The sequence below is a fragment of the Carcharhinus amblyrhynchos genome, chromosome 6 (assembly GCF_965287045.1).
Source record: "Carcharhinus amblyrhynchos chromosome 6, sCarAmb.v2.hapA, whole genome shotgun sequence".
Classification (NCBI taxonomy): domain Eukaryota; kingdom Metazoa; phylum Chordata; class Chondrichthyes; order Carcharhiniformes; family Carcharhinidae; genus Carcharhinus; species Carcharhinus amblyrhynchos.
Genome location: NC_137329.1, coordinates 49585758 through 49612247, shown reverse-complemented (window position 1 = coordinate 49612247; position 26490 = coordinate 49585758). Strand labels below are relative to the sequence as shown.

The 26490-nt window shown below is 42.2% G+C and overlaps 1 protein-coding gene across 1 annotated transcript in view; it reads right to left on the bottom strand.

Annotated features, from left to right (window-relative positions):
• Positions 1-599: 599 nt before the first annotated feature.
• LOC145344464 (immunoglobulin superfamily member 22-like) overlaps positions 600-26490 on the bottom strand; it is a 102465-nt gene continuing 76574 nt past the window's right edge. Inside the window, exons 18-22 of the mRNA XM_080191610.1 lie at positions 25585-25670; positions 22101-22293; positions 19899-20198; positions 7247-7573; positions 600-667 (exon numbers count right to left, since the gene is read on the bottom strand). Of these exons, the coding sequence (XP_080047736.1) occupies positions 600-667; positions 7247-7573; positions 19899-20198; positions 22101-22293; positions 25585-25670 (974 nt within the window). The remainder of the gene's footprint in view (positions 668-7246; positions 7574-19898; positions 20199-22100; positions 22294-25584; positions 25671-26490) is intronic.

Here is a 26490-nt window from a genome sequence, read left to right as displayed (position 1 = left end):
AACTTCATTGCAGTGTTAATGTAAGCCTACTTGTGACACTAATAGTATAAACTTAAACTGTACTTATTTGATTCCTGAAGTTTCATAGTGGAATGGTGCAAATTATGTCATCCTTCCCAGAATGCAAAGCAGGATTAGGAATTGAAAACTAAAGTGGATTTCTTGAGCAAGAGGAATATTTTGTCATTTGACAGAGATTTTTCCTGCATTCAAATCAATTTTATACAGATATTGCCAAAATGTCTCCTAAGTTATGTTTATTAGTTTTAAAACTAGATGGTACCTCAGGTCAAACTACAGTATGTAATAAAAATGATCCTCATAAGTAGCATGCAGCTTTTCAATTGTTACTGTCTCAGATTTTAGCTCCTTCAGAATGTCACAGAGGTTAAATATTGACATAGATGTTGAAAACAATCTTGTTTTTGGCTCTGAAAGTGATTCAAGGACATAAAAAAAATTGGCAGATGGTTTGGAAATTATGCACATTCATTAAGTCCAACAAAAATTGCTTCTCCGACAGAAAGCTCAATCTTCACAATGGCAGCAAATGGCTAGAATTGATTATTGCCAGTCTTCGCTGAGGCCCAGCCTGGAACTCACATGATATGCTTACTCTTACGTGGACTTTCTCCAATAGTATTTTGTATGATGGTAACTCCTTTTTCTGTAAAAGAGCAGAGTTAGAATTTAATTCTTTGTCAATTGTCTCCTTACCTAACTCACTGTCACTGATTAATTTTCCTCTTTTTTTTCTCTCTCTGTTTCATTTTATTCTCTCATTCTCTGCTATGTTGTCTGTAGCTGGGGTTTGGGGAAATAAGGGTGTGTTGATTGAACATAAGAACATAAGAAATAGGAGCAGGAGTAGGCCATCTAGCCCTTCGAGCCTGCCCCGCCATTCAATAAGATCATGGCTGATCTGTCGTGGCTCAGTTCCACATTTCCGCCCTCTCCCCATAACCCTTAATCCCCTCGCTTATCAAAAACCCATCAACCCGCATCTTAAAAATATTTAGCGAGGCAGCCTCCACCACTTCAACGGGCAGAGAATTCCAGAGATTCACCACCCTTTGAGCGAAGAAGTTCCTCCTCAACTCCGTTCTAAACCGCCCCCCCCTTTACCTTGAGGCTATGCCCCCTAGTCCTACTGTCCTTTCTGAGCAGGAAGAGTCTCTCCACCTCTATCCTATCCATCCCATTCATCATCTTATATGTCTCAATGAGATCTCCCCTCATTCTTCTAAACTCTAATGAGTACAAGCCTAGTTTATTCAGCCTCTCCTCATAGCTCAACCCCCTCAACTCCAGCATCAGCCTAGTAAACCTCCTCTGCATTCCCTCCAAGGCCAAAATATCCTTGCGTAAGTGCGGCGACCAAAACTGCACACAGTACTCCAGCTGCGGCCTCACCAGTGCCCTATACAGCTGCAGCAAGACCTCCCTACTTTTATATTCAATCCCCCTCGCTATGAAGGCCAGCATCCCATTCGCCTTCCTGACCACCTGCTGCACCTGCAGGCTGGGTTTTTGCGACTCATGCACAAGGACCCTGTGGTCCCTCTGCACCGTCGCCTGCTGCAGTTTTTCGCCCCGTAAGTAATAGTCCTTCCTACCATTCTTCCTACCAAAGTGGACCACCTCGCACTTGCCAACATTAAATTCCATTTGCCAGTTCCTGGCCCATCCGCCCAGCCTATTTAGATCCTTCTGCAGACTCTCCACACCCTCCGCGCAATTTGCCGTTCCACCAATCTTGGTGTCATCAGCAAATTTCGACACCATACACTCGGTTCCCTCCTCCAGATCATCTATATAAATGGTAAATAGCTGAGGCCCCAGCACCGACCCCTGGGGCACTCCACTAGTCACCAACCGCCAATCCGAATAGCACCCATTGACCCCGACTCTCTGCCTCCTATTAGACAGCCAATCCTCTATCCACGCTAACACCCTACCCCCAACTCCATGCCCCCTTACCTTCTGCAATAACCTATTGTGAGGTATCTTGTCAAACGCCTTCTGAAAGTCAAGAAAGACCACATCCACCGGCTCTCCTCTATCCACCGCCCTAGACACATCCTCATAGAATGCCAATAAATTCGTCAGACACGACTTCCCCTTAACGAAACCGTGCTGCGTCTGCTCTATCAAGCAATTCCCCTCAAGAAGCCTCGCTATTTCCTCTTTGATGACGGATTCTAACATTTTACCTACAACAGACGTTAAACTAACCGGCCTATAATTCCCTGCCTTTTGCCTGTGTTGAGATCAGTTCCACTCAAAGTCTACACAGGGTTTCATAAAAACAGCTGGAGGTTTGTTCCTAGGTTGCATTTGTACAGGTTCCAAATCCCCAGATGCCAGCAGCCTATGGAGACCCTGGTGATGTTTTGGATCGATCATTGATCCAAGATGGTACAGTTTGATACATGGCTGGGACTTTCTTTGTTACTAGATGACTTTTTCCTTTGTGTAATTGACAATAATAATGAGCAAAGGCACATGTGGTTCTCTGAGATTTGAGCGATTGAAAGACATCAGTCTACTCTCTCTTCAGCTAGCTGCTGCAGAGCACAGATAAGGCAGAGGACAGATGGTAGCAGGACCCTGGGACTTGTCAGCAAGAAGGGGTAATAATTTTACACACATTACGCTGAAGAACAAGTCATATTTCAGAGTCTGAGACAAATATCACCGGTGGAAGATGCATGGTTTCTGGACTTTAAAGACTACAGGATGCAAAAGTATGAGATGGGCAAGAATGTCAATAAACTAAAAGATATTTGAAGTTAGACGTGATCAGCATATTTTTTGTAAAAGGAAACAGGTGCAAATTTTTCCTCTCAATATAGGTTGGGGGTGTGCCAGGGGGAAGTGTGGCTTTAAGCCAGGATTGAACCTCAGTCTCAGATGGGTCCCAGTTTCGGAATGGGCTTGCCACTGTAGAAACTAGAGACAGAATTCTCTCATCACACCCGCCACTGGAATTTTAGTGGTTGGGTTGCAGAGAGTGTGAAACGTCATTGACGGTTGGGTGGGAATTTCTGGCTTTTAAACCAGCACGACCGGAGAATTCCACCCCTACTAGAATCCTGGAATGTTACTTCCCACGCAGGAAACCTTATTCTAACCCAGAAATGGCAGGTTGTGGAAATTGCCCTCAACATTTTTAACTGTAGGAATTCCAAATCTATCAAAACATAGACTTCGATTCACTGTAATGTCAATTACATGAAGGAAAAAGTCATAGTGCTGTGATCAGTTTTTTCAAGAATGAAAGATATCAAAACATTATCAAGTTCATCCCTGACAAATATACATCTGGAATACTCTGTATCACTACATCAAGTTTGCAGGCAGACACTGACCAGTTGTGCAAGGAGAAACAACGTCAGATATCTCACAGTATTCAATTTACCAGTGAGAAATTAAGCTCATAAATTAACCTTCACATTTGGAGTTTGATCATAAAAATGTACATTTTTGTCCTTTTTTTAAATCGTAAGATAAATTTATAATGTCTTATCTTTCCAAAAGTTGCTCATAGATCCTGCGAGTGAGGAAATAATTACACATTCACTTAGCCTGTTCAAGTCCACCTGACATCTCTTTGCATCCTCCTCACAACTTACAGTTCCACCAAGTTTTGTATCATCACAAAATTTGGAAATATTACAGTTGGTCCCCACATCCAAATCATTTATATAGATTGTGAACAGCTGTGGTCCCAGTATTGATCCCTGCGGTACCCCACCCGCTAGAGCCTGCCATCTTAAGAATGACATTAAGGGGAAGTCATGTTTGACGAATTTGTTGGATTTCTATGAGGATGTGACTAGTGCGGTAGACAGAGGAGAACCGGTGGATATGGTGTTTTTAGATTTTCAAAAGGCATTTGATAATGTGCCTCATAAAAGGTTGCTACAGAAGGTTAGGGTGCACGGAGTTGGGGGTAAGGTGTTAACGTGGATAGAGGATTGGTTGTCTAATAGGAAGCAGGGAGTTGGTATCAATGAGTGCTGTTCTGATTGGCGGTTGGTGACTAGTGGAGTGCCGCAGGGATCGGTGCTGGGGCCTCAGCTATTTACCATTTATATAGATGATCTGGAGGAGGGGGCTGAGTGGAGGGTGATGAAATTTGCTGATGACACGAAGATGAGTGGAAAAGCAAGTTGCGTGGAGGGTGTGGAAAGTCTGCAGAGGGATCTGGATAGGCTAAGCGAGTGGGCGAGGACCTGGCAGATGGAGTATAATGTTAGCAAGTGTGAGATAAATTTATAATGTCTTAACTTTCCAAAAGTTGCTCATAGATCCTGCGAGTGAGGAAATAATTACACATTCACTTAGCCTGTTCAAGTCCACCTGACATCTCTTTGCATCCTCCTCACAACTTACAGTCCCACCAAGTTTTGTATCATCACAAAATTTGGAAATATTACAGTTGGTCCCCACATCCAAATCATTTATATAGATTGTGAACAGCTGTGGCAGAAATAATAGTAGGAGGGATTACTATTTAAAGGGTGAAAAGCTACAGCATGCTACGGTGCAGAGGGACCTGGGGGTCCTTGTGCACGAGTTGCAAAAACCCAGTCTGCAGGTGCAGCAGGTGATCAAGAAGGCGAATGGAATGTTGGCCTTTATAGCGAGGGGGGTTAGAATATAAAAGTAGGGAGGTCTTGCTGCAACTGAACAGGGTACTGGTGAGGCCGCAGCTGGAGTATTGTGTGCAGCTTTGGTTGCCGCACTTGCGCAAGGATATATTGGCCTTGGAGGGAGTGCAGAGGAGATTCACTAGGCTGATACCGGAGATGAGGGGGTTGGACTATGAAGAGAGACTAAATAGGCTGGGTCTGTACTCGTTGGAGTTTAGAAGGATGAGGGGGGATCTTATAGAGACGTATAAGATAATGAAAGGGATGGATAGGGTAGAGGTAGAGAGATTCTTCCCGCTTAGAAAGGATAGCAGGACTAGAGGGCACAGCCTCAAGATAAGGGGGGATGCAGTTTAGATCAGAGTTGAGGAGGAACTTCTTCACTCAAAGGTGAATCTCTGGAATTCTCTGCCCATTGAAGTGGTGGAGGCTTCCTTAAATATATTTAAGTCACGGGTAGATAGGTTTTTGATAGACAAGGGAACTAAGGGAGAAAGTGGGAAAGTGGAACTGATCCACTTCAGATCAGCCATGATCTTTTTGAATGGCGGGGCAGGCTCGAAGGGCTAGATGGCCTACTCCTGCTCCTGTTTCTTACGTTCTTATGACATGTTTATTCCCACTCTTTGTTTTCTATCCTGTTAGCCAATTGTCAATTCATACCATGGCAGTACCTCCAATCTCATGTGCTCTAATTCTGTTTCTTATCAAAAGCCTTCTGAAAATCCAAATGCACTACATCTGCTGGTACCCCTTTAGCTATGCTACAAGTAATATCCTTAAAAAAAAGCAGGTTTGTTAAACATGATTTCCCTTTCATCAATCCATGTTTAATCTGCCCAATAACATTATTATTTTCTAAGTGTCTAGTTGTCACATTCTTTATAGTCGGGGACGGCATGGTAGCACAGTGGTTAGCACTGCTGCTCACAATGCCAGCAACTTGGGTTCAATTCAGACCTTGGGTGACTATCTGTGTGGAGTTTACATGTTCTTTCTGTGTCGGCATGAGTTTCCTCCAGATGTTCTGCTTTCTTTCCACAGTCCAAAAATGTGCAGGTTAGATGGATTGGCCATATCAAATTGTCCCTTAATGTCTAATGATGTGTAGGTTAGTTGGCTTAGCCAAGATAAATTTGTGGGATTATGGGATAGGGTGGAGAGGAGTGTTTAGGCGAGATGCTGTTTTGGAGAGTTAATAGGACTGCTGATCTAGATTTTCTCATGATCCTTCAAAGTTTCTCTGACAATCCAGAAGGCTCGACTCAGGAATGTGATAGAATACACACTAATTACCCAGGTGAACGTAGCTGCAACAACAAGGAGGAAGCAGTTCACTTGATTGGTGCCCCAGCTACTGAACTTAAAATGCACCTTATGTATATCTATTTATCCGCAGGCTGCTTGGGAGCATCTCAATAAGTTTACTTCAACAGCAACTTCCTCTTCAAAACCGCAATAACTGAAAAGGATAAGAGCAGCAACTTGCACTAATACCTCCTATTTCAACTACAAGTCAACCTTTATCCTGACTTCCTCCATTGTTCCTCAATCACTATTCTGGAATTCTCTACCTCACATTATCATGAGAGAAACATCACTGTAGGAACTACAATGGCTCAAGATGACCTGCCACAACTTCTAAGAATGAACAATAATTGTGACTTTGTTTGCAATAGCCACATATCCGACCAGATTAAGCCTGAAGGGGTTGGTTTGAGTTGGATTAGATCAGGCTTCCAAAAGACACATGGGGCATTTGTTAACCCTTTAGAATGTGTATCATAATATTGATGGAGAGTGGGTTAAGGGAATTCTTGTAATGGCCTTGAAATTGAGATAAAGATCAGAGAGTCATTCTGCATTGACCTAGACTCTCAATAAGGGAAACCAGAGGCACAGGAGATGAATGACCCAAAGCAAATGCTTGACAGTGAAAAGGGTGAGGCAATATTGGAGATTTACTCCTCAAAATCAATGATGTATATCGGATGCTGGGTTTTTTAAGCTACAAGAGGGCTTGTTAAGTATATATGGTTTCTATCTCTGATGGTACATCCACGATAGCTATTCACATCCAATCACAACAATAAGTTGAAAGGAACCTTTTTTTCCTTTCTAGTTTTCTTCCCTCCCCTCTTGGAGGTGTTGGCTCATGGTGTGATATAATTTCCAGATAATCTCAATCCACTGGAACTTTATCTTTTCTTCAATTTGAACTTAAATATTAGACACTAACACACCATTCATCTGTGGGAGGCATTATATCTGAGCCCCTAATCCTGTGTTTATCCAAAATCTATTCTTGTGCACTTTCCAGCAGGGAACACTGAATACTGACCAGGAATACAGATCTCTGGATGTTTTTTCTCCACCCTTGCCCTGGGAAATTGTGGCCAATAACACTGCTCTTATTGCTGAACCTGCTGACTGAGCACAATCAAGGATTGAATCTGGAATTGTTTGCTCTGTATGGTTCATTACCAAACTGAATTGTCAGGAGTCCCAATGCTGGTCTATAACTTACGATTTGTAAGATAAGTCTAGCAGTGAAGATCCATCATTAATCACTGTAAGTAATAACTTACCAAGCACGGTCACCTTACAGGAGCACTTGGCCTTTCCCAGGGAGTTTTCAGCCACAATTATGTATTCATCAGCATCCTTTATTTCTGCACTTGGGATGGTCAGTGTACAGACACCATTCGAAGATGTGTACCAATATTTGAGATTCTCGGTAATGAGGATTTTGCCTTTATACCAGGCAATTTGTGGCCTTGGATTACCAGTAAGGGCACAACTCATAGTGCAATCGTTGCCACGGTGAACTGTGTGGTCCTTTAGTGGTGTGATGAACTCAGGGGCATGGTTCCAGTCCTTCTCCTGGTATTCCTTAAATTGGAGGCTGAAACGTTCTAGTGGAAGGAAAGAAAAGAATTTGGAGCAAAACACAAATAGCATTTGAGTATTACTTCATCACCTCCACAGGATCTCTTCGCTATTACATTACTTTAAAGTGAAGTCACTGTAACATTTGCACAGCAGCGAATATGCACATCGTGGTATCCCACAAACAGAATGAATGAAAATGAATGTTCAGTTAACTGAACAATCAGTTAATGTGTTTGGTATTATTAATTGAGAAAGGAACAGTGGCTACTCTCCCTGCTCTTCTCTGGATAGTGCCATCTTTACTAACTGCCTGAATCACTGGAATGTGTGTCAGTCTAAAATCTCATCTGAAAGACTGCAACTCTCAAATGCACTGATCCCTCAGCATTCCAACCAACCGTCAGTATTAACTTTGTTCCAAATCTGTGGGGTTCAAGTTCACTGTCCTCAAAAATCCAGGTTTTAAACTTGTTCCTGTCCCATGATTTGGAAGCATGGATAACTTATTGATGTTTTTCAATTTATCAGTATAAAAGCAGACATTAGAATGTGAGCCATCTCTTACTCTGTACTAAATCAATCCCACCATTTGTTCTTCTACTATCTTACTACCTGAACGTTAGAATCATAGAATATTTACAGCACAGGAGGTGGGTAATTCAGCCCATCACATCTATGTCAACTCTTTGCAAGAGCAACTTAGCTCGACCCACTGTTTCACTTTTCTTCACAGCCCTTCAAATATTTTCTCTTCAGATAATTAACTGAATTTCACAGTAACTTCATTGCAGTGTTAATGTAAGCCTTACTTTGACTAATAAATAAACTTTAAAATAATTCTCTTTTGAAAGCCACAAGTGAATCTGGCTCCAGTACACTCAGTGCATTCCAGATCCTAACCATTTTCTGTGCAAAAAAATTTTCTCTCATATCACCTTTGGCTTTTTTTTCGTTGCCTTAATCAACATCCTCTAGTTTTCATTCCAAGGGAATAGTTTCTCCCCACCTATAATTTTAATTCTTCATTTAACCTTCTCTCCGACCAATCTTCCCTTCTCTTAGAAGAGCAGTCCCAGCTTCTCCAATCAATCCATGAAATTGAAGTCCTTTTTCTCTAGACCATTTTTGTAATCTTTTTTGCAAACCTCTCTATAATCTTCAGATCTTTCCTAAAGTGTGGTGCCCAAAATTGGGCACAATCCCCTAGTTGAGGCTCAGCCAGCATTTTATAATGGTTCACTATAAATTTTCTTTGATACACTATGCCTCTATGTATAAAACGCAGCCCTGCCAACTTTAATGATTTATGCATATTTACCCCCAGATCCCTCTGCTCCTGGACCAGTTTTTGAAATTCATTCTTTTTCTACTCATTCGTCCTACCCATCTATATTAAATTCTGTCTGCCACTTGTCTGTCTATTCCACCAGCTTGTCATTGTCCTCTTGAAATTTATCAGAGTCTCCCTCACAGTTCACAATATTCCCAGGCTTTTCATCATCTGCAAATTATGAGATTGTGCCCTGCACATTCAAGTTTAGTTTATTAATACAGATCAGGAAAAGCAGTGGTCTTAATACTAATCCCTCGGGAGTCCCACTATTACATTCATCCACTCTGAACAACAGCCGTTCCACAGTATTCTCTGTTTCCTGTCATTCAGCCAAATTGGAGTCATTTTTGCTGACAGGCCTGTTATGAGGCACTTTATCCAAAACCTTTTAGAAGTACATCTATGCGACGTCAACTGCACAACCCACCTCAGCTTCTCACTGAAAATTTGCAGTTCCCATGTCCACTGGCAACACCTCTTTTTAAATTGCTGGTAACGTTTCAGTGCTGCCATCCACACACGCTCATTGCTCCATGTTCTTCATTCTTCCAAATCAGGATTACACAGTTTCTACAGTGTGAGTGCGGGGTGTGGTGACAATATGTGTAGCACTAGCCAAGCTAAATTTTCAGTTTGCAAAAGATGTTCATAGAAAAGCATATATTTGTTGAAAATGATGTGGGTGGAAGATGTTGCTCAGAGGCTCTGCACTGTCCTGCCAGTTATTCTGAGAAAGCTAAAGAGCATATCTGTAAAAATGAACATGGACAGAATCCATGTACAAATACAACAGCTCAGTCATGTCTATTCTATAGGTTACTGAATCAGGACAGAATCCAAGTCCTTTGAAATTGTAGTCTGACATTACATCCAAATTATGGAAAGTCAATAGGGTCTGTTTCTTTTCACAATGGAAAGTTAATGTTACGCCGTTGTTTTGGAAGGGTGGCAGGCAAAAGGCGGGGAATTATAGGTCGGTTAGTTTAACGTCTGTTGTAGGAAAGATGTTAGAATCCGTGATCAAGGACAAAATAGCAAGGCATCTTGAGGAGAATTGTTTGGTAGAGCAGACACAGCACGGTTTCGTTAAGGGGAAGTCATGTCTGACAAATTTATTGGAGTTCTATGAGGATGTGTCGAGGGCGGTGGATAGAGGCGAGCCGGTGGATGTGGTCTTTCTTGATTTTCAGAAGGCGTTTGACAAAGTGCCTCACAAGAGGTTATTGTAGAAGGTAAGGGGGCATGGAGTTGGGGGTAGGGTGTTAGTGTGGATAGAGGATTGGCTGTCAAATAGGAGACAGAGAGTGGGGGTCAATGGGTGCTATTCGGATTGGCGGTTGGTGACTAGTGGAGTGCCCCAGGGGTCGGTGCTGGGACCTCAGCTATTCACCATTTATATAGATGATCTGGAGGAGGGAACCGAGTGTATGGTGTCGAAATTTGCTGATGACACCAAGATTGGTGGAACGGCAAATTATGCAGAGGGTGTGGAGAGTCTGCAGAAGGATCTAGATAGGCTGGCCAAATGGGCCAGGAACTGGCAAATGGAATTTAATGTTGGCAAATGTGAGGTTGTCCACTTTGGTAGGAATAATGGTAGGAAGGACTATTACTTACGTGGCGAAATACTGCAGCAGGCGACGGTGCAGAGGGACCATAAGAACATAAGAACATAAGAAATAGGAGCAGGAGTAGACCATCTAGCCCTTCGAGCCTGCCCCGCCATTCAATAAGATCATGGCTGATCTGTCGTGGCTCAGTTCCACTTTCCCGCCCTCTCCCCATAACCCTTAATCCCTTCTCTTATCAAAAACCCATCAACCCGCTTCTTAAAAATATTTAGCGAGGCAGCCTCCACCACTTCAACGGGCAGAGAATTCCAGAGATTCACCACCCTTTGAGTGAAGAAGTTCCTCCTCAACTCTGTTCTAAACCGCCTCCCCTTTATCTTGAGGCTGTGCCCCCTAGTCCTACTGTCTTTTTTGAGCGGGAAGAGTCTCTCCACCTCTATCCTATCCATCCCATTCATCATCTTATACGTCTCAATGAGATCTCCCCTCATTCTTCTAAACTCTAACGAGTACAAGCCTAGTTTATTCAGCCTCTCCTCATAGCTCAATCCCCTCAACTCCGGTATCAGCCTAGTAAACCTCCTCTGCACTCCCTCCAGGGCCAAAATATCCTTGCGCAGGTGCGGCGCCCAAAACTGCACACAGTACTCCAGCTGCGGCCTCACCAATGCCCTATACAGCTGCAGCAAGACCTCCCTACTTTTATATTCAATCCCCCTCGCTATGAAGGCCAGCGGGGTCTGCATGAGTCGCAAAAACCCAGCCTGCAGGTGCAGCAGGTGGTCAGGAAGACAAATGGGATGCTGGCCTTCATAGCGAGGGGGATTGAATATAAAAGTAGGGAGGTCTTGCTACAGCTGTATAGGGCACTGGTGAGGCCGCAGCTGGAGTACTATGTGCAGTTTTGGTCACCGTACTTACGCAAGGATATTTTGGCCTTGGAGGGAATGCAGAGGAGGTTTACTAGGCTGATGCTGGAGTTGAGGGGGTTGAGCTATGAGGAGAGGCTGAATAAACTAGGCTTGTACTCGTTAGAGTTTAGAAGAATGAGGGGAGATCTCATTGAGACGTATAAGATGATGAATGGGATGGATAGGATAGAGGTGGAGAGGCTCTTCCCGCTCAGAAAGGACAGTAGGACTAGAGGGCACAGCCTCAGGATAAAGGGGGGGCGGTTTAGAACAGAGTTGAGGAGGAACTTCTTCACTCAAAGGGTGGTGAATCTCTGGAATTCTCTGCCCGTTGAAGTGGTGGAGGCTGCCTCGCTAAATATTTTTAAGACGCGGGTTGATAGGTTTTTGATAGGCAAGGGGATTAAGGGTTATGGGGAGAGGGCAGGAATGTGGAACTGAGCCACGACAGATCAGCCATGATCTTATTGAATGGCGGGGCAGGCTCGAAGGGCTAGATGGCCTACTCCTGCTCCTATTTCTTATGTTCTTATGTTTGTTCAGATTATTTTCTCACAAAAGGGAGGTAAAGAGACACTTTTTTACCTGAGTAATTATAACATAAATAAAGATCAGTCTCCCTTCCTCTCGGACAATCTATTTTTAATTATTTTCCACACAGTATTATGTATATATTCACCCTCAAGCCCCAAGGCAAAAGAGATTGCTACATAGTGCAGTTAAAGGAGCACATTTAAGATACACCAGGAGACATTGCTCCTGGTAAACTGATGCAGCTGCTTTGTGTCAAATCAGTCTGTGGGAGTTTTTGCAGCCTCGTGTATTTGTTTACATATTACTTGCAAAATTAATGAAATGTTGCAATTTGAAAAGTTGCTGTTGTTTAGTTTTTATATGTATATTGTAATGTATTTCTTTCTGGCACGTTTCCGAGAGTGTACTTTAATAAGCTCGGAAAATGAAGTTAATACGAGAATGTGAACGTCTGTTCATCTGACAATAAATAGAAAGAGCTCCTCTGGTCATTTGTTAGGGAATATTTTATATTTATATTCATGCTTGGTATATTATTTCAGACTTCTATCTCTAAATGAAATCTAGAAGGGACAGGAAGGCAAAATGTTAATAGTTAAAATTGGTCTTAAAATTTACAGTTGGTTATATCTTGGCTTGTGTGTTTTAGTTTTGTCATTATAGATTAGATAAACCTAGAGTTTTGTTTCACATTATTTATGTAATTGAGCTTAAGAATATGCCTACATTCAAACAAAAACAATTGTTTAACCTTACCTGCCAAACTCTTACTTATGTATTTGTGAATTTATAGATAGAGGCAGAGGTGCCTGTACATTAAAAATAAATGTATAGAACTCCCAGTGTGGATGACCAAATGGCTACAGGTATATCCACTACCAGAAGCAGGGATAATGCAACTAAACCACATCATCACAACAAAGCTCCTCCCCTATGATGAGCAGCTGATAAATGATTAACCACTAAAAATGGAGGTGGACACAGAGGCTGCGGTCTCCATTATCAGGGAGCAGACATATGTTCACATCCCAACTGGTATTCAACACCTGAGCTTAGAAGATGCAAAGGCCAGACTAGCTGCTTGTAAATAACCCCTGTGATTTATAAGCAGCAATCAGCCCAACTCCCAAGAAGGAAGCCTGATGGAGTGAGATTGGCTGTAGTGGATCAGGCTGAACTGATTGGAGATCTTCAGGTTGGGTGTGGTGATAAAGTCATCAGCAGGTACCCTGAAGTTTTTCAGGAAGGACTTTGAAGAATAAGAGCAGACCTCTTTACCAGCCATGGAGGTGACTGTTGCCAGTGTTGAGCAACAACTCAAAGCTGACCGAGCAGCTCCCCTTCTGGGTAATGAGGACACAATCTCTCAGATGGAAGTGGAGGAAGCTGAAGCAGAACTTGAGGAGGAATCTACATCAGTGGCTTTGAGATGCTCCCACCAGAAATGAAGGTCCCCAATTCGTTTCACACCACCAGATCTGGTCCCACCTTCTGGGAGCTCAGACCGATTGCGAAGGGGTGGAAAGGACCTTCTCATGGTGGGGGTACTGGGGGAGAGATGGACTCTAGGGGAGAGGGAAGTCATGGTGGCTATGAAGAACTTGGGGGATCACCAATAAATCACCTTGCGGGCTGTGTGTAATATGAACACCTCTACTGAGTGAGGAGGGGCTCAGTCTACCTCAGTCTTGTATTCTATAGATCTCCGGGCTTGGACTTGTGAGCTGTAAACCACGGATCCAGCCCTTCTCCATTTTGTAAATAAAGGTTTATGATGGTAGAAGATTGGTCTTGGTGACATTGTTACATAAGCGTTGCAGTTGTTACTGACCTAACTGGTGAAGAGGAACTACTACAATGGCAATGAGGATTAGAAAAACATTGTTCCAAAACTGTGAGTATAAAGTCAGTTGAAGTTGAGAAAGTGAAAAATGTTTGCAGATATGCCCCTAGTCGAATGGATAGATCCTTTTGATGCCTCTGCGGAAGATTGGTTACATTACATTGAATATATTGACTACTATTTTCAGGCCCATGGAATAAAGGAAAAGGGAAAGGGAAATGTAATCTTTCTGAGCATGTATGGGACCCAGACATGCAACTTAGTATGCAGCATCACATCCCCAAGCATGCCTGACCTCAAGTCATTCACTGAGATAGTTGAATTAGTGAAAACAGACTGTTACCCATTGGCTATACTGCAACAACTTAAGTTTAATTCAGGAGGACAGCCACTAGGGAAACTACTGCAACTTATATTATCAAGTTAAGACAGATCTCAGCACTGTGACTTCAGAGTCGGTCTCAGCAATATGCTGAGGAACCATTTAGTCTACAGGGTGAATAATGAGACCATCCAAAGGAAGCTATTAGCAGAGACAGAGATAAATCTTAAGAAGATGTGGAGATAGCGCTGGAGATAGAGAGAACATAAGAACTAGGGGCAGGAGTAGGCCATCTGACCCCTCTAGCCTGCTCCGCCATTCAAGAAGATCATGGCTGATCTTTTTGGGGACTCAACTCCACTTACCCACTCATCACCATAATCCTCAATTCCTTTACTGTTCAAAAATGTACCTATCCTTGCCATAAAAACATTCAATGAGGTAGCCTCAACTGCTTCATTGGGCAGGGAATTCCACAGATTCTCAACCCTTTCTGTGAAGAAGTTCCTCCTCAATTCAGTCCTAAATCTACTTCCCCTTCTTTGGAGGCCATGCCCTTAGTTCTAGTTTCACCTGGCAGTGGAAACAACTTCCCTGCTTCAAACTTATCTATTCCCTCCATAACCTTATATGTTTCTATAAGATCTCCCATCATTCTTCTGAGTTCCAATGATTATAGCCCCAGTCTACTCAGTCTCTCCTCATAAGCCAACCCTCTCAACTCGGAATCAACCTATTGAATCTCCTCTTTACCCACTCCAGTGCCAGTATATCTTTTCTCAAATAAGGAGACCAAAACTGTGCACAGTACTCCAGGTGTGGTCTCACCAGCACCTTATACAGCTGCAACATAACCTCACTGTTTTTAAACTCCATCCTTCTAGCAATGAAGGACAAAATTCCTTTTGCCTTCTTAACTACCTGCTGCACCTGCAAACCAACTTCTTGAGATTCCTGCACAAGGGCATGTTGAAGTGGAAATTTTCCTGCTTCTTGACTGTGGTAGAAAGACTCAACAAAGTTCATTCCAACAAAATAACTTGTCTTTATTTCCAAAAGACTGCATGCAGTATTGGCAAAAACTTGAGTTCAGAGAGCTGTTGTTATGATTTGCTAATTCTTCCTCAAGTCCGCGCTTACATAAAGAATCAATTCAGTATTTATACATAATCATTGTCAGTTTGTATGACCAGAGCTTATTCAGAAATTCGATCAATAATAGCGTCATAAGCAATGTCATAAATCATGGTACAGCTTGCTGACCTCCTAAAACTCTTTGTCTCATCATTCATACCTTTATCTTGTCCTTTGATAGAACAGAAGAAGGTTGGTGACTCCTTCATCCCTGACCTTATCTTGTTATACTCATACAGCCCTAGGTTATGCGGAGTCAGCCTTATCAGGTCTTGACCTTCTCTGATCTTATTCAGGTCTTAGGTTATGTGGGATCAGTCTCATTAAGTCTTACAGGGGTCTGGCATTTTGGAATAGCTTGATCAGCTTTCCTTGTTTTGTACCAAATACTTGACCAATTTTCCTGTCATGCCACTACTTCATTTGTACAACTTCATAGACACCCAGATCCCTCTGCACAGCAGCATGCTGCAATTTTTTATCATTTAAATAATAGTCCATTTTGCTGTTATTCCTACCAAAATGGATGACCTCACATTTACCAACATTGTACCCCATCTGCCAGACCCTCACCCACTCACTTAGACTATCTATATCCCTTTGCAGACTTTCAGCGTCCACTGCACACTTTGCTCTGCCACTCATCTTAGTGTCATCTGTGAATTTTGACACATTACACTTGGTCCCCAACTCCAAATCACCTATGTAAATTGTAAACAATTGTGGTCCCAAAACTGACCCTGAGGCACACCACTAGTCACTGACGGCCTATCAGAAAAACACCCATTTACTCCCACTCTTTGCTTTCTGTTAGTTAACCAATCCTCTATCCATTTTAATACATTACCTGTAACATCATGTACCTTTATCTTATGTAGCAACCTTTGGTGCGACATTTGTCAAACGCCTTCTAGAAATCCAGATGTACCATATCCACAGGTTCCTCATTGTCTACTGCACATGTAATGTTCTCAAAGAATTCCACCAAATTAGTCAAACATGACCTTCCCTTCATGAACCCATGCTGCGTCTTACCAGTAGGACAATTTGTATCCAGAGCACTGAGAAAGGTGCACAGGAGCTTCACAGAGCACAAAATGGAATGGTTCATCAGTTAGAGCGGGAAGCTACAGTCAGCAGTGGTGGCAAAAATGAAAATGTAATTTTAAAACAGAAAGCAAAAGCAGGCACTAATACAGAGAGAAGATTTAAAAGAGCTAATGAATCATCTAGGATTGAAATAGAGTGTGATTGGCGATCACTCCCCTGAAGCCTGCAGGTATAAAGAGGCTGAATACTTTTCCTGCCACAGGAAAGGTAATTTAAGGCACCAAAAGTAAAACCATTAAATTGGATGGAGATCTTCGAAGTATGGGAAGGGGGACTGCCTGAGTTAATGCAGAAGTATGCAAACTTTTTTTTTGTGACAAATTGGGTAAAATAAAGGTCCTCCAGGCAAAGATCTATCTCGATCCAGAGACAACCTCTTACTTCTTTAGAGCAAGACCAGTACCATATGTGTGAAAAGTTGGTCAAAGAATTGAAGAGATTGGAAGAACTGGACATTATCCAGCTACTTCAATTTGTGAAGTGGGCAGCACCCATGGTAATAAAGCCTGACAAGATCGTCCACATTTGGGGAATCTACAGATTAACAGTTCATCAACCTGCCAAGTTAGTTAAGTATCAAATCCCAAAGACTGAAAACATGAATGCAAAGCTGGCTGGAGGTCAGTTTTATACAATTCTGGATATGAGTCACACGTATCTGCAACTTGAGTTAGATTAAGCTTCCTAATGTTATATTATGATAAGCACACACATAGGTTTATTTCAGTATACTTGCCTACTCTTTGGTGCATTGCCAGCATATGCGGTTTTCTAGAGAACTAAGGAAAGTCTGCAAGGATTGCTACAAATTGTAATATATCTGGATGATGTTTTGATAACCGGAGTTACAGAAGCTGAGCACCTAGCTAACATACAGGATGTGCTAAAGAGACTTCAAGAAGCTGGAATTCACTTCAAGAAGGAGAAATGTACTTTTCAAGCCACTCAGTTAGCCTATCTTGGTTATTGCATAGGTGCACAAGGATTACAAGGTCATCCTTGTAGAAGACAAGGTCAGAGCAATAAAGGAGGCACTGGCCTCCAGAAACACATCTGAACTCAAATAATTCTTAGGAATGGTGAATTATTATGGATGTTTTCTACCAAATTTGTTGACATCATTGGTCCTCTTGCATATTCTGCTAAAGAAGCACCAGCATTAGTCCAGAGAGAAGCTATTAACAGAGCAAAGCAATTGTTACATTCATGGAGTTTATTGATGTACATTTTGATCCATCTAAGGAAGTGTTAACCTGTGATGCCTCTTCATATGGCATTGGTGCAGTATTGTCCCAAAGGATGGATGACGATCTCAAATAGCTATTGGGTACATCTCGTGAGTCCCCTCAGAGGCTCCAAAAGGTTACACTCAGGTTGAAAAAGAAGGCTTGTCAATTATATATGGAGTAAAGAAGTTCCCATATTTATGAGAGGCACTTCCCATTGTTAAAGGACAACAAATCACTCTTGGGTCTTTCTAAAGAAGACAAAGCTATTCCTCCAATCGTATCGGCAAGAATGCAGCATTGGGAGTTAATTCTGCCTGCCTACAAATAGACATTCAAGCTCCAATCTGGAACATGTATCGTAAATGTGGATGCACTTAGTTCTATAGCTTTTCCGGAGGGTGTAGCACTTCCCCCAATACCAAAGGAAATTGTTATGGCTTTGAATTTCTTGTATACATTGCTGATTTTGGTGCAGCAAATCAAATATTGGACCAGCAAGGATCCATTGTTGTTCAAAGTGAGACACAGAATAATAGGTTGGACAAGTGAGCCAGTTTTTGAAGAGATGAAACCACATTTTATACAAAAGGATGAATTGAGTTGCAAAGATGGTTGCCAGAATTTTACCATCTCGCCCACCTGAGACTTAAGATCCTGCCCGAGGTCAATGGAGAGTGCTGTTCTGCAAGCCTCATCCACCCTGGAATCGGGGCTGATGTGCTGGTAAAATTGCAGCCAGCATCATATTTTGGGGAGCCAGAGCAGTTGTTTCTGTGCCAGGAATGGAGTAGCTTCTAGTCAAATTGCACAATACCTGTCTGGATACACTTAAGATGAAGATGTTCTCCTGTGGTTATATCTGATGGGCTGGCACTGATGTCAATATTGAGAGCCTAGTCAAGCACTGTGAACAGTGCAAAATTGCAACAAAGATTGTCTGCTACAGCCCCACTGCATCCTTGGGAGTTGCCCAGCTGGCCATGGGTACAAGTCCATATTGATTATGTTGGTCCATTCGTGGCCACAATGTTTTTGTTCCTTGCTGGTGCACATTCAAAATGGATGGGAATATGTGGAATGAAGTCTCCGACATTGCACACTACAGTTAAGAGAAACTACGTCATTGATTTTCCATCCACAGAATATCTGAAGTTCCAAGTGTCTGAAAATGGAAATCTTTCACAAGTGCTGAGTTTCAGAACCTCAATGGCCTCAATGGTATCAGGCACATTAGGACTGCATCTTACTACTCAGCATCCATTGAACAGATCGAGCCATCCAAATCATTAAGTCTGCCCTACAGAGCAGTCAGGAAGGATCTTGGAGACCAGAATCTCTCAATCCCTCTAGGTTATAGGACCATTGCATGTTCAACAATGGGAATCACATCGGCAGAGTTGTTAATGAACTGTTGTCTCAGAATGAGACGGGGCCTCATGTTTCCAAATCTGCAGAGGATGGTAGAGGCCAGCCAAAATGGTCAGAAAACAAACCATGATTCATGTAAGTCAACGCGATCATTTTCAGTGGATGAAGTCATGTATATTAGGAATTTTGGAAGTAAGTCGAGTTGGGTCCCTGAAACCGTTGTATCCAAAATTGGATCCCTGTCTTATCAAGTGGACACAGAAGGAAGGGTTGTCTGGAAACATGTAGACCATTTGAGAGAGCGAGAGATGTCCCAACAGCCAATACAGCCATCAGGAGCTATATTGTCATCTGGGAATGTTGTCGACTATCCAAGCATTGAAGTATCAGGTCAACATGTTACAGGTGTGACTGATGCCCCATGGAAGCAGATAAAACTGAGATGATTGTGCTTGAAGAGAGACTTGTGATTGTGATTTCTACTGATCATGCTCCATTGGAGGTACCTGAGACCAAGGAGTTATGCCGCTCCACTAGGAATCGGAAACCATCTAAAAGACTTAATTTATAATGGACTAGGTTTGTGCATTAAATGTTCTATTATTGGAGACTGAGTTAATTGATTATTGTCAACTGTATAAAAGAACTTGGAGGGGAGGGATATGATGATTATCCCATTAAGAATCAATCTGCAGTGTAAGGGTCACATGAGCCAGGGAACCAATCATGGAGCAAGGTAGAAGATTACCCTGGTAAGCAAGGGTTTCTGTTGTTGAACTTTTTTGGAAGGTGACTGGCAACAATGAGGCTATAAACCTCTGTATTATAGTCATATGTAAATCAACATTACAGTCATTGTTTGCTTAACTGGTGAAGAGGAATTATTACAAATCTTCAACTCACTACAGGGAACACCATACTAGAATTGCTCGTTCTTTTAAATAATTTTTGGTTGCCACACATCTGGGATGGGCAGAAACATCAAGGGCTTACCTTTGTCCCTGGCAAGATACCATGGTTCCTTCAAGTCCAGTGGGTCACTGTCTCCAATATCATTCCGAGCAATAATTCTGAAGAAATACTTTCTGCCTGGAAGCAGACCTGTCACGGTGTACTTATTGCCAAAAACATGGTCTGATACAGTGTACCAAGTTGCAGTGCTGGCATCACGCTTCATTATCACATATTGTACACGGCCGTCCTCAATGTTATCTGGGGTGTGATCCCAAGAGAGGGTGACTGTGTTTGGAACTTCCTCAAACAGATTTAAGTTAGTGGGCGGCCGGGGAAAATCTGAAAAAAAAAACAAATAGGCAACACTTATTTAGTGGCTTCAAGTAGCCTGTATGATGACTTAATAGTATTGGCCATAACCTAACCAAAATGTACAAAGCAATCCATTGACTGATAGGAGACACAGCTTATACATAATAGAAGAGAAAACATTACAAGTATATACATTTATTCAAATCACAATAAAAGTGTTTACTCTCAAAGACACAGTTCATCAATATGGTCACCCTTCAGTTACAGTTTGACTCAGTCAGAAGATTCTACCTTCAAGTCCCACTGAAGGTATTAAACTGCAAAATTAAGGGTGACACATCAGTGCAGTACTGAGTGATGAATGACTACAGAATCAGAGATCACATCTTTTAGGTGAAATGTCAAATTAAGATACTGTTTACCGATCAGGCACAATTCAATGAAAAGCAGGAAGTTCTCCTGGTTCCCAAACAATCCAATGCCCAAACACTATCAAACAAAACATAAAAACTAACTGACCAAGCAACAACATTGCAGATGTTAAAGGAAGAGCCTTCCCAGCAAGGGTGCAGTTTATGTCTATGAGCTTTTATTGCCCAGAGGGGCAATAGGTGTCTATAGAATTACAGATATTGCTTGTTTTATTCTTTCAGTGTGTGTCACTAGCAAGGCCAGCAACTGTTGACCATCCCTAGTTGCTCTTGAGACGGTGATGGTAATATCCTTCTTGAAATGTTATAATCCATCTGGTGCAGGTACATGCACAGTGCTGTTAGGGAGGGAGTTCCAGGAGTTTGATGTAGCAACAGTGAAGAAACAGCAATATAGTTTCAAGTCAGAATAGTATGCGTCTTGCGAGGAACTTACAGCTAGTGGTACTCCTGTGTTTCTGCTGTCCATGTCTGTCTAGGTGATAGAGGCAATGTGTTTGAAATGTGCTGTTTAAGTAGCATTAATGAGTTGCTGCAGTGTCACTCATATATAGTATACACTGCTGTTACCACTGGTTGATGGTAAAGGGAGAATGAATGTTTAAATTGGTGGAATTAGATCAACTGGACGGTTGGGTGGTGTTGAGCTTCTTGAATGTTGCTGAAGCTTCACTCATCCAGGTGAATAGAAACGATTCCATCAAACTCCTGAATTGTGTCTTCCAGACGAGGTGCAGGCCCAGGGAGTCAGGAAATGAGTTAATCACGTCATAATTTGCGGTTACTGACCTTGTAGCCATAGCATTTAAATGGACGATCCAGTTCAGTTTCTGGTCAATTGTCACTCACAGGATGTTGGTAGAGGGGGATTCAGCAGTGGTTATGCTATTGAAAGTCAGAGGGAGAAAGTCAGCTTCTCCCTTTTTGAAGTTGATCATTGACTGGCACTTGCGAAATGTTACTTGCCACTTACAAGTCCAAGCCTGAATGTGGTCCAGGTCTTGCTGCATTTGGGTGTGGTCTGCTTCAACTTTTGAGGAGCCGGAAATGGTGCTGAACTTTGTGCAATCATCAGCAAACATCCACAATTCTGACCTTATGATGGAGGGAAGGTCATTAATGAAGCAGCTGAAGATAGTTAGGCCAAGGGTACTATTCTAAGGAAATCTGCCAGCAATGTACAGAGACTGAGATGATTGGCTTCCCACAATTACAACCAACTCTATTAGTCCAACCAGCGGAGAGTTCCTTCCTCCCCCACCCCCCCCCCCCCCCCCCCGCCCCACCTGATTGCTGTTGACTTTAGCTTTTCCACAATTTCTAGATTCCACACACGGTCAGATAATACCTTTCTGTCAAAGACCCCTTGAGTTCAGCTCTTGTTTGGACATAGGCTGCAATGAAGTCCGGAGCTGAGTGGCCTGACATGACTCAAAACTGCAACATCAAACTGAGATATCCATAATTGCAGTCCCAATCATAGCAAAGCTTATCTTACCTGCAACACGAATTCTGATATCATGATACTTTTCACCATAATCATTTTTCAGCATAATTTTGTATATTCCTGAATCTGATCTATGTGCACTGGAGATCAGGAACTGTGACATATTGGGTCCTTTTGTTATTGTCTCCCTGCCTTTGGTGGGAGTTCCATCTCTCAGCCAGGTCACATTGGGTGGAGGAGACCCCTGTAATAAATAATAACAAACTAACATGAAACAACTACCGTGAGATTTGGTATTGCTTTCTATATCTGGTGTGTTCTGGACATGTACAAGAACCGGCAGTAAGGGGCAATTCAGTGCAAAAGATCAGTGGACCACTCTTTCTTATCAATGTCTAATGCAAACATACAGGAACCCACAGTGAGGCACATCAGCTCCTGAAATTCTGGATCCTTTGAATCTGGTCAAAGCATTAAGATTTACCCAATTGCAGTTGCTCACTCTGTTTAGGTAATAAAGGCCAAATAATCTCACTTTAATAAAACCGCAAGAATATGTAGTGCTACATGAAAATTTCAAAACGGCGCAGTCAAAATGACACAATTCAGCAACAAAATGTAATTTTGAGCAAGTCCATCTACCCTTTGCAAAGTTTAAGGTCTAGTTTTTTGCAGAGTTGTTATTGAGACTTTGGGGACTTAGACCCATTTCTGACACATCCTATATTTGTCAGGAATGGGAAGAGGAATGGGAGTGGGATGTGACTCCCACATGTGGGAATCCCAAAATCAGCAGGGCTGTTTAAACTCAGTGCTGAGTTCAAATATACTTCATTTTTGCTGCAGTAAGCATCTTATACCACAGTATGGGAGTTACAAATCTTTAGAGGAATTGTAAATGCTATCAAAAAGAAAAAGAAAACCTGTCTAGCTGCTTCGTTTTTTAAAAACGACCTGCTCTGTACCTGTAATAGTTAAAAAAAATCTGTTCCAGAAGTTTCAATAACTGCTTGTTGACAAAATGCTAAGTCTATCATTATAGCATTCTTAATGCTTGGTTTTGTTCTACAACTGATGTTCATCACAATGGGGCTGCAAGGTCATCAGATCAAAGTGATTATTAAAAGATTAATTAAGAGCCTGGGTTCAATTCTAGCCTCGGGTCACTGTCTGTGTGGTGTTGCACATTTTCCCCGGGTCTGTATGGGTTTCCTCTGGGTGCTCCGGTTTCCTCCCACAGTCCAAACAGGTGTGGATTAGGTTGATTGGCCATGTGCCATTGACTCTAGTGTCGGGGGAGGAGCAGGGTAAACATGTGAGGTTATGGGAATGGGGCCTGGTTGGGATTGTGGTCAGTACAGACTCAATGGGCTGAATGACCTTTTCTGCACTGTAGGAATTTGATGATTCGCTGTCTTTTATGTAAGGCTATAGACAATAATCCGTTTTGATAAGGGATTAATGCTTGAAGGGATTTAATTGTTTTGATAGACTTTCACAAGTGGGACTATTTTCATACTGTGTACTCTACAATAAATATTTATAATTTTATTTTATTTGATCTCAGCATGGCTCCTGTGGTCTGCCCAAGATGGATGCTGGGGCAGTTGGCAAGAAGGGTGTAAGAACAAAGCTGATGAGTGAGATGAATTATGCATTTACACTGAGTTAGGATCTGCAAGGGGATGGGTAGGGAGTATTATAAGCTTTCATGAGTTGACACAAAGTTGGCATAGGTATTATAAGAGCCACAGGGATTTGGGGGACTACATGGGTTGGCATGGAGGTTATTATGGACAATTGGACATACATGGGGCAATGGGCTGGATGGACAGTGAGAGGTCATTGGAGTGGATAGGATTCATGTGTGACATGGATTGGCATGTATGGGAATGAGGATGTATGGGAGTGGGTTGGGGGTGGGGGTGAGGGGGTGTGAAGGGCAAGATCTACAGTGCTAAATGTTTAAAAGAAATAACTGGGCTGAAGTTCCAGAAAACCAAGGCAAGCCTTTTAAGTATCCTGCCTCAGCATTTGGCAGCTCCTGCAGCCACCTCTGATCTTCATCCATGGATAGCCCAACTCCATCTCTCGTCTGCACTACTGGAATGAGATCCCACCATCTGGGGCATCTTTTCCCCAAGCCAACTGTGGTGAGCTGGAAACTATCCTGACTTAGAATTAAATATCTGGGCCTAAGGTGTTGACTCATCTGTGGGCCTCAAATGTGTTGAGCAGAATAAAATAGCTCCTTCCTACTAGCATACTTCTGGAACACAGGTCAGAGCCAGGAAACTGAGAGTCTTCAAGTTTACACTCACTGCCATTTATCTTCTGACGTGGAGGGCCATGTATGAGTGGTTGGAGGTTGACCAAACAATGCGCCCCCCCCCAACCCCTCCATGTCCTCCAGCCATTTAGCTAGGGACCCAGCCTTATTTAAAGGTTTTTCAACACATTTCCAATGGGCCTACATTCCTAGTGTACCAGAAAAAGCCACTGATTTAAGTCCAAACTACTGTATACCACACCAAATTGTTGTTTTCTTTTACCTCTGTGTACTGGAGATATACAGGACCGGACACTATAATACTAACAAGATACTCCATATCACACAGGAATGAACATTCCCTTTTACTCAAATGTATAACTACAGATATACATGAGAGATGTAGCAGCAGTATGATAACAGATGCAAGCCATTCCTGGTTCACTATTCTCTTCTCTACACATATAAAAGTAAACACTGACATATGTCTAAGCATCACTGTATCAGACAAAAATTAATTGGTCAATTTCACCTGATGTTTACAACATGTGCACAGGAACTGTCAATGTGTATGTGATGATTTGTTAAAACTTAGACATTTAAAGTAAGAGTAGTACAGGACCATTTGCCTAATACGCATTACCTATCAGAGTTAATGCTGAGCTGCGATATTTATCAGGAAGAAATTGTTTCTTTTTAATCCAGTGAGCAATGTACAGGTACAGGATCTCACTCAGAGAAGAAAGAACAGGAACACAGGAACAGGCCCTTTGATGCTTCACCGATCACGTTGTCCTATCTAGACAATATCTCTCTATTCCCTGTCTGTTATTGTGTCTATCCAGATAAAACTTAAATGTCGCTAATGTAACTGCCTCAACCACCTCACTTGGCAGTGCATTCCAGGCCCCCACCACTCTCTGTGTAAAAACACTTCCTCCACACATCTCCACTGAACCTTTCCCCTCTTGTCTTGAACTTGTGCCCCTTATAATTGTCATTTTTGCCCTGGGAAAAAGCTTCCAACTGTTCGCCCTATCCAAGCTCCTCATAATTTTATAAACTTCTATCAGGTCGCCTCTCAGACCTAAATGAGGCATACCCTATCAGAGGAGAATCGATTGTTTTATTTGGTAAGGTGATGACGGTCGGATAAAATTGAAGGCTCATTTCTTATCTGCAGAAGCACTTTCAATGAACCTTGATAAGTAATGAATCTACAATGTAGTGCTGTCTCTGGCTGTTGAAGTAACTAAAGTCCCTTACCGAGAAGCCCACGTTGATACACAGTGCTGTACCTGCCCGGACCACCATGCTGCTTGGCATTCTGGCATCCAGAAACCTGGGAGCGGCTGCAAATAAAATAATTAAAAGTCATGGAGGTTTCTTTTTCCCGTCATATGATTTTGACTCTTAGGGCCACAGAGACATACAGGACTGTCAGAGGTGAATGCTATCCATCTAGCTGGTTACTTCATTCAGATGGTGCTCCAGCTCAGTCAATGGTCTGGCTTTACCATTCAATCAAAATGAACCAAGACAGACAATCTGGTTAAGAAACTGTAACTGTGAAACTTTGCTGCGGCGGTTATAGTCCAATCACTGCAACAAGCAGCAATAGGTAAGAGGCAATTGAATTTATAATTTCTTCTTCCTCACTTGATTACTGTGGTCTCAATGCATAACCGACACTTTAAAAAGTATATATTTTTTAGAATTTCAACATCATTAGCAAGGCCCATAATTCAATTGTTCTTGAAAAGGCAGTAGCATGCTTCCTACTTGCACCACTTTAGTTCAATCACTGGGGATTTACTATGTGCCACTCCAACTAAATCCGTCCAATTTTTTTGACTGTATTATCATCAAACTTCATGCATAGATGCTGAACATACTTGTACTACATTCTTGTATGTACCAGTTTTTTGAAAAAGCAAGAATTTTCATTTATATGGTACCTTTTGTGAAACCAGGATATCTCGAAACACTCCACAGTCAATTAACCTACATACTTTCGAAGTGCAGTAACCAACTGTTAACCTTACGCTATCATTTTTCTTCTCATTCCTGAAAGCCACTGAGTGCTGGGAATGTGGTAACTGGAGAATGATCTCATTGGGCCTGATCAAGTTGCAGAGTCTCTCTGACTGCCTGTGTGCCTCTCCTCCATGG